General features: G+C 41.0%; 1 protein-coding gene across 1 annotated transcript; it reads left to right on the top strand.

Moving 5' to 3' along the window:
- Positions 1 to 42: 42 nt before the first annotated feature.
- LOC144943129 (prolyl-tRNA synthetase associated domain-containing protein 1-like) lies at positions 43 to 7,330 on the top strand. Its single transcript, XM_078870330.1, has 2 exons — positions 43 to 523; positions 4,174 to 7,330. The coding sequence occupies exons 1-2, from the start codon at positions 440 to 442 to the stop codon at positions 4,648 to 4,650; spliced, it is 561 nt and encodes a 186-aa protein (XP_078726456.1). The 5' UTR covers positions 43 to 439; the 3' UTR covers positions 4,651 to 7,330.
- Positions 7,331 to 9,291: the final 1,961 nt, after the last annotated feature.

The raw sequence follows: 9,291 nt of genomic DNA, 5'->3' as shown, positions 1-9,291 counted from the left end.
CAAAGTTCCGTCGGGAAAAAAAAACCTCGCGCGATAAAACGTTCCGGTCTGTCACGAGTTGGTAAAACAAGCCCCAAATCACCAAAACGGGTCAGCTCGATTAAAATAACACCCGCGTCGTTTGCCGCCGTGCAATATGTACACGACACGCTCACGGATGCGTCAATGTTATAGAGGAGTGAATGTTATTATTGTTGTGTGTTAAAGCCGGTGCTACACATGTATACATCCGGGTCGGTTTCCCACCACCCGCTTTGAGGCCACGTCAGAGCAACGCTAAGAGGAGGGGGGTGGGGGAAGTCACTTTAATTGATTTCTATTAACCCATTCAACATTAAATTTCCGTTCGTTCGAAACAACAACAACGGTTACAATTCACAGTTATCCAGACATATCCACCTAAACAATAATAATATCCACGCTTCAAGACTTGCTCGCCATGGCGTCTGAGAATCTGAGACGTCAACTGGAGTCGTTCCTACACAAGCTGGGCATCGAATTCGACTGTGTGGAACACCCCGAGGTGACGGGATTGTGAGGGGATTGTAACTTTCTTGTTGCGTTGTTACACTGACGGCTGAAGTGTTTCGTGCGCCTCGTTCCGTCAAAGAGTTTCCTTAATCCTCGTTAACAAGTCCGCGGTCACGTCGCGCTGTGAATTCGCTTAAGCTCACACGCCAACTCGATAAACAAGAGTGTCACAATTGTTTGTTGTTGTTGTTGTTGATCGTGTTGTCTTCGCAACATCATTCAGACTCTGTCGTTTCGACAGACCTGTTCTTCACCTGGGGACGGCTGCTTGCGTTGTGGCCGAAACGTCGTGAGAATTTGATTTTATTATGCTTTATTTTTTATTATTTTATTATTTCCATTCTACGTGACTTTACCGAAAGAACCAAGAAGATGAATCCCTGCAGTCACGAAAGCTTTAAATCGAAACATCGTGTTGTTGCGGTGGGCACGGCTGTCGTTGCCACGTTGTTTTAGCGAAAAGATTTCGTCGTCGTGAGCTTGACAGACGGCTCCGTTGGATCAAGTGAATCACTTCACGATAATCTTGGGTCTTTCGGTAGAGTCACGTAGAAAGGTTCTAATAAAATAACAACAAATAAGAAACTACGACTTTTCGATCGCAACACAAGCAATCGTCATCCGGAGGAAAAAATAGCATCACTTCACGATGCTGTTACGTAAAAGCGCGGCGGTGTTCCACCACGTTGCTTAATCGTGCATTGCTAATCTTGTTTCGAGGTTTTCGTTCATTAAAACCATTGCTTATTGACCCTGCATGAAGCATGCCTCTGTTGTACACTTGCTTATTGTTTTTGTTGTTGTAGTAGTCTTGGATGCCCGTGAGATTTCGCCGACAAATTGATGCAATCTCGCAGTGGAAATTACTGCCCCAATAATACACGACGTGTCGTCATTTTAAAGGGCTGTTGTCTATACGAATGTGCCTTGGTTATGGAAGAGGGTCTTGGCTATGGAAGGGGGTCTTGGTTAAGGAAGAGGGTCTTGGTTATGGAAGGGGACCTTGGCTAAGGAAGAGGGTCTTGGCTATGGAAGGGGACCTTGGCTAAGGAAGAGGGTCTTGGCTATGGAAGAGGGTCTTGGCACAAACACGCGGCACTCAGATGATTACACCCGGGATGGCCTCGGACAGTCAACTGTAAATAAGGGTCATTAAGTGGGGGTTTGAAGGCTTTATGAAACAATTCAAATCTGTATTAGTGCTTGTTGTTGCCACCGAAGTTGTTTAGTAAAGACTTAAATTGTTTAATGCAGCCTCGTTGTTTATCCGTTGCCAGACCATCCTGAGTGTAATCACAAAGTTCAAAGTTAATTTATTAGGTATATCCCTGTGAGCCATTCGGCTCTTGAATCGGGTGCAACCGCAACAAACAAAAAACAAAAACATGAACAAGAAAACATCTTAAAGTGACTATGTGCAAACAGAAAATCCAAGAAAAGACAGCAAAATATTGCAGAAAAATCACCGTACGCCAACCCTGTGCAAATATCCCAGTGGGATGCAAGTCAAACAACAACAACAACCACAAGACAACTTAGATTAAGGCCATCAGTCTAACTCTGTACTACAACAAACAAACATGGCCAAACCAAAAAACTTTTCGAAAATCACCAAAATAAAGCCATGAAAGCAATGACACAGTGATCATAGGAACTGTGAACTACTTGGACGAAAGAACAGTAGACAACACGTAGCTGAATGCCCTTTGACCATGGAAGAAATTGTCAGCTTGTCGGGGTACATCAGACACCTTGATGTTGTATGAGCAATTCCCCCCTCATCAAGAAAGGTGGACAATTTATTTATACGTGAATTTTCGTCCTACTTTGTTGACACACAATGCCGGAGTAAATCTTCACTGCATGATTGTACTCATGATTACCCCATGTTCATCAAAGTGTCTGAAATGCACACTAAATATTGTGGAACGTCATGCATGCAAATGCTGTATATTTAGCAGGTATTTTGCTATGCTATCACTGGAGATGTGATTGTGGAAATCAGTGTAGCATTGTTACGTATGTACCACTGCGGCTGTGGTCTGATTGACCTTCATATTGAAATGGGAATTGGAGTTAGCCTCTTGAGAAATTAATAGAGATACAGTACCTAACACCCACGTGCTATGCCTACACCTCACCAATCCCCCACTGCCCTGAACTCGATTCACACGTGACTTACAATTTCACTACCCCAAATGCCCATTCTTAAAAATGTAACAATTTATTAAAACCGTTTTATTATTACTCATACTCTTTGGTTTTTTCGGTAAAGTCACGTAGGTAAAAAATTTAATAAAATAAATGAAAACAACTATTATTATTATCTTTATAAATGCATTGAATCACTTTTCACGTTTATTACGTCTGTACATTATATGCATATGTTACTCAAAGGATAGCAAAGAATGAGACAAGATAGGTAACAAAATGCATTATTTCATTAAACAGTGCCTTCTAATCGTCAAGAGTTTGTTGAATTTCTGGAGGGGTAAATGTTTTCTACATACTTATCAAATATAATTCTAGATTTGAAGCTTTCGTGACTGCAAGGATTCATACTCTTAGTTCTTTCGGTAAAGTCACGTAGGTAAAAAATGAAATTAAAATTCATAAAAATAAAATAATAAACTCACGACGTTTCGGAGGCAACACAAGTCTCCGTCATATTGATGCAGCAAATCTGGCTGTGACGGTCCCACCTGATGACGGAGACTTGTGTTGCCTCCGAAACGTCGTGAGTTTATTATTTAAATTTTTATTAATTTTAATTTCATTTTTTTACCTACGTGACTTTACCGAAAGAACTAAGAGTATTATCAAATATAACTTTATTTTCCTACACCTAACGCTCTCAGGGACTGTTTCCAAGGGCCAACCTTTTCAGTAAAGAGTGTGCCCTCACCAGTGCATGGTTGTATGAGACTAAAGTTAACTTCAAATGTGCAACTAGTTTTTATTTGTTGGTGGGGAAGAACCTCTATTTTTGTTTAATGAAATAAATTAAAATTGATTCTAGATTTGAAGTTTTCGTGACTGCAAGGATACATACTCTTGGTTCTTTCGGTAAAGTCACGTAGGTAAAAAATAATAAATAAATAAAATCACGACGTTTCGATTGCAACACAAGCAATCATCATCAGGTATGACAACCACAGCAATACATTTTTACTGAAGTGGGAGAGAAGCCGGAATTTAAATTGCCACAACTCTGAGGTGACTCAGAGGTGATGGTGCTGAGCTGCCAAAACTGAGATCCTGGTTTCGAATTTTTAAGCAGTTCTGTGATATCTCCATCCGCAGATCATTTGCCCACCATGCAGTGATGCACTGCCTCAAATAGCTAATACTCTTAGTTTTTTCGGTAAAGTCACGTAGGTAAAAAAAATGAAATGAAAATAAATAAAAAATAAAATAATAATTTATTCATTTTAATTTCATTTTTTTACCTACGTGACTTTACCGAAAAAAACTAAGTATGAATCCTTGCAGTCACGAAAGCTTCACATCTAGAATCAAATAGCTAAACTTTAGAGAGAATGACAAATGCTTAGTATTTTGTGTAGAGGGGGCAGAATGTTGGCGCTGTACGTGCATACATGCTAATCTTCATGCGTGCACTCGCCTTGCTCTATCGTCCAGGTGTTCACGGTGGACGAGATGATGCCGCATGTGAGCCACCTGCTTGGCGCCCACACCAAGAACCTGTTCCTGCGAGACAAGAAGCGCGGTGGCCTGTGGCTCGTCACCGCCCTGCACGACCGCTCCCTGCCGCTCGGCGCGCTCTCAAAGCGCCTGGGGCTCGGCTCGGGCTCGCTGAGGTTCACCGACGAGCTGGCCATGCGCGAGGCGCTGGGCGTCGGGGCCGGCTGTGCCACCGCGCTTGCGCTGTATCGCGACTCGGCCGATTTCAACGCCCCCGGCGAGCCCGACAGCCGCCCGAAAGTAACTTTCGTGCTGGACGCCGAGATCGCGTCCGAGCAGGGTCCGTACGAGCGAGTTTACTGCCACCCGATGTGCAACGCGGCCACGCTCGGCATGCGGACGCCGGACTTCATGCGCTTCGTGCGAGCGACGGGTCACGAGCCGGTGATTGTCGATTTTTCGGAGCTCAAGTGACCGATTGCATATTTGCGTTTTTGTTGTTGTTAAATCACGGTTGCTGAGCACAGGCGCCAATATGCCAAGCGGTCGGTAAGAAAACTTTACTGTTGAGGTTAATAGGTAAAAATGAATGCGTTTCTTGAATTGAGCAAAGCTTGTAAAATGTGGGAAAATGGACGACTGGAGGGATTTTTTGAGTCGAGCAGTGTTAGGATTGAAGCCGAAAGAGGTTTTTGTTTTTACCTTCAGTATGGTGGATGAACGCAGCTTGCATGAGACTAACCTGTCTGTTTAGTAGACCGAGTCCTCAGCATGGCAGTATAAATTGACACGAAAAGCATAGTTACTTCAGAAGGCACCAAAAACGGATTTGATGGAAAAGCCCCAAATCTACCACTACCTGATGAAAGAATTTCACATGGGATTTAAAAAAATATTATGAAAACAGTGCAGCTTAGTCAAATGTTTTGGTCATGAAGCCTTTTGGCTAGATTGTAATGTTTTGAGAATTGTAAAACATGATGGCTATTTAATGGTTCAAAAAGTGGTGATGCATTGACTCGATATGATGGTACATGATTAATGTTGTTAAATATTTGTATCATCTAATTTTACAGTATTTTGATGCACTTCAGTGACACCGATTGCTCTATGCAATTTTATAAACTATTTAAAATCCACGTGAATGTTTTAGACGTTGATATGCAGCATGGTAATGGATGTTTTTTTTTAATATTGAGAGGTACAAGCTGCATGTATTCAAAAAGTGCCGACAGAGGGCAGACGTGAGCTTTCTTTTATGCAATTCTTCCTACCAAAATAAAGAGGCTCCCTTAAAAGGCACGTGTCCTTTATAACAGACGTTTTAATATAAAAAGAAAATGATCTTGACTTTTATTAAATCGTTTATTTTCCTACATTTTACTTTTTGTATCATTTGTGGTCGTTTGTTTTTACAAATATGGCCGTAAAAATGTAAAGATAATCGGTTTACCATGGAATGTAAAGCCATATATAATTGTGTAATTGTGATTTTCGTTACCTGTACGTGCGTGGTGACCTTAAAAAATATATAAGCACTCTCTTCAATCACCCCAAGTGTGTGTTGGGCAGTGCACAGCAGGCAGCCAAAACACATCATTCTCACACTGATTGTATCACAATTGGTAGAAATAGTACATCTCGCTCACATCAGTCCAACAATACCAATTTATGACCATGTGCCTGTCACAAAGCAAGCAATCTTATACGGTCTCTGAATCATCATTTTTGCAAACACTGCCCCCCCCCCCCGCATGCCATCACCTCCCTAGGGACAATAATTCAGGTCACGAGTGATGAGTGAATTCAATGGGAAATATGAAAACATGACAGCAGTGCCATTCCTTAACATCTTTTCTGCAGCCATGTGTCAGCTGTCTACATAGGACAGCAATAATTAATAATCTTCAACTAAGTTGAATAGCACATGCTATATTAATACAATTACACCATTGCGACATATCACCTTTTTACCACTGCTTGGCCAGATACAAGGCGTTATATGTAATACAAAAATCAATTGATAGGCCACTATATCATAAAAAAACTATATATCCTCACCGTAGTGTTTTTAAGTGCCGTACATATTTCACGAATAATTATAATAATTTTCATTGTGAAATGCGACGCGCAGTTCCATCACCTATGGTGTAAATGCCGCCACGGTTTCAGATCATTGATGACCCCACGTGGTTGTGGCTAATTTGCAGGGGGAAGCCTAACATCGACGTTTGGGCGTACTCGTAAATGCGGGTTGGTACAGCCTCTCCTCGGCAGTTTGACGATTCAACCACATAATAAACGATCTTGTAAAAAAAAAAAACATCAGCAAGCCGGCTGCTGATGTTGGGAGTCCGTGACCACACATACAGATGAGCGAGTGGAAAATCCTCTTTGATGGCATTGATCGTGATGTATAACCAATTGGCTGGAGTTGTGAAGTAGCCAGCGGGGGACCCAGAGTTTTATGGGAGCTGGGTTTTAGGTGCACAAACTGCTGCTCAGTTCCCCCAAAAATAATGATAGACACTGCACTGTGGTGCAGATAGGGGAAAATCACTGCTCAATCCGTCATGTGCACCAGCCTGCCACCGATTAGAAAAACCCATCAGGGCGCTGTCGTTGTGATGGGCATCAATTTGTACTTTTTATTCTTCATATAACACCTCTGTCCTCACTCAGGGCAGGCGACGTGCCCTGCCAAGCTGCTATCGCCATGTAAAAACATTTCAGGATATTTTGTTGAAATTTTTGGTGAAGCACCGGATTTAAAATTTCACTCTAGAAACCAACGTGATTCTGATGGCAAAATTATTGATTCTCGTGGCATGAATTTAAGAAACTTGAACATGCAACCACGTTAGTGCGATCATGCGGATTATAAAAAAAATATTCTTGAGGTCATTGGGGTACATGCTTTAATATATAAAAGATGACAATGGTTAATTAAAATATTCTGAACTTTTACAATGTTTGGTGAATAGAATAATGAGAACAAAATGTGACACACCAAAGCTACCGTGAGGTTTTTAAAGGAGTATACCTGGGAAACAGGTGTGTCTTGTTAACACATTTTTAAGCCAGTACCTAATATAGAACTGTTTTACACATTACTGAAACAATATATATGCATGGCACGTGATTTGACAGAACAAATGGGCTCGTGAGATTTGCTCCGTAATATTAAAGTATTTTCATATGTTGTCTCCCTTTGTCCTTCCATTTTCTGTACCCTAGAAACTAATTTCTCGCATGCCTCTATTTTAAAGATATAACCAAAATAAGAACTCTTAAATTCGTGCAAACTGACGTGGCAATAATGTAATTGGAGCTCCTCAAAGGCAGTTTGACTTTGCGGAGTCCACAGATACAGGATAATGAACAGTGATATTTGTCATTACGCACAGTTGCTGGGCTGTGCCAACATAATCTAAATATCATAAACAAACGTCATTGGTAACAGCATTATAATTCATGTGTCACGCACTGCATAACATTTTTAAATTTCCACTAAAGCCTATAATTGTGTTTTTTGGAAAATCCATCACTGAATAATCCAGCATCACATTGTCCAAGTGTCTTGTGGTGATTGATAACTTCTCACCTATTGAAATAAAAATGGACTAAATTGGCAAATACTAATATTAAAAAATGTGTATATTGATATAACATGTTAACATAATCAACATTTTTTACGGCAAATGCAGTATCCAAATTCCTCGGTGTTTGGGTAGCGAATTGTAAAACTTTCTGCAAACACAAGTCGCGCAAAAAGTTATTGCATATTTTATTGGTCTCAAAGGGGACCATTGCTCAAAGAATATTCTATTTCGGCAGTGTGCATGGTAAAAGTAGAGAGGTAGGTTTTTTTTTATAAACATAGAGGTTTTTTTGGGGTTAGATTGCATAAATATATAAATGTGTCGTTAAAACCCGCCACCACCCGACACAGCCAACTAGTAAGGGTTGTCACGTAAACAGAACGTGCCAATTCGTCACTAGTACAGCACACCGGTGTGTTGGAGAGCCAAGCCACAACATTTACAATCTGGGTACGACGTTTCGCCAGTAATTACAACAAGCTCCGTCAGGCGACAGCCAGATTCGTGGAGAAGTTCACCTGTCTCGTTTTCTATATAGAGGCGTAGATTTGGTGACCACACTTCTGCGGTCTTGCGCAAAGGTAGGGGGTGGGGGATTAATGAGCCAACGTACATTATGCATGCGCATTATGCGAGCCCTTTGATATTGTCCTTCCTGTCCATTGTGTGTATTAAAATAGCCGTACCAACGCTAATCCCTATTGAAGTATGCTGCCCTTTGTAGGCATGCATTTAAAAATGTATTATTTGATTATTCGCTTCCACGCAGCACTAAGTCGGTAGCTATCCGAACGGTTAAACTAATTATTTCTTTCAATTTCGATAAACGAATTAGTCTTGGCCAGTAGGAGCTAGTTTTGCACAGAACTTCAACTATCAAAATCAATTGAGTGTCCTTGTTGGCACGCGTGTTCTGCTACTACTGACAGTTGTATTTGGGAGTATTTAATATATCTCTGATGTTATTTTAGTCTCGTGCTGATCATTCATCCTGTTTGCCCAACATAACATTTTCCACAAGTGCAGTTAATCCTGTACACAGCTTTTGTTGATAGCTTCGGTAATATATATTTGTACAAAATATGAATTTCTGTATTTTATGTACCGTGCCATATCTGACTCGGATGTTTGTTTTTCCAAACATCTGGCTAGTTTACAGTTACTCCCGCAATGTACGGTATTTTGATCGTTTTAATTACTTGGGCAGTTTCAGTGCTCGTGTTATTTGATTTGGTTTTGGCATCCAATGCCCTGTTGATTTGTGCATCATTGAAACCGTTCATTTGCAGCGCTTCTTTAACATGTTGAATTTCACTTCTCAGACTGTCATCATCTGACACTTTGTTAGCTCGATGAATGAGCGTCTTGATAAGAGCAGATTTCTCTGCGGGGTGATGGTGTGACTGCATTCAGATAGGCGTCAGTATGCGTTTGGTAAATGCTGTGTGTTATTTTACCATTTAGACCCCGTCCAAGCAGAATATCCAGAAATGGTAAAGTTCTGTCAGCGTCT

The sequence above is a fragment of the Lampetra fluviatilis genome, chromosome 30, assembly GCF_964198595.1.
Source record: "Lampetra fluviatilis chromosome 30, kcLamFluv1.1, whole genome shotgun sequence".
NCBI classification, from domain to species: domain Eukaryota; kingdom Metazoa; phylum Chordata; class Hyperoartia; order Petromyzontiformes; family Petromyzontidae; genus Lampetra; species Lampetra fluviatilis.
Note: the sequence above shows the minus strand (reverse complement) of the source record. Positions and strands in the feature narration are given on the sequence as shown.

Excerpts from the sequence above, each read along its gene's own strand:
- LOC144943129 (XM_078870330.1), top strand. The coding sequence starts at position 440 with ATGGCGTCTGAGAATCTGAGACGTCAACTGGAGTCGTTCCTACACAAG. Across the intron at positions 524-4,173 it reads ACTGTGTGGAACACCCCGAG|GTGTTCACGGTGGACGAGAT; the intron begins GTGACGGGATTG and ends TCTATCGTCCAG.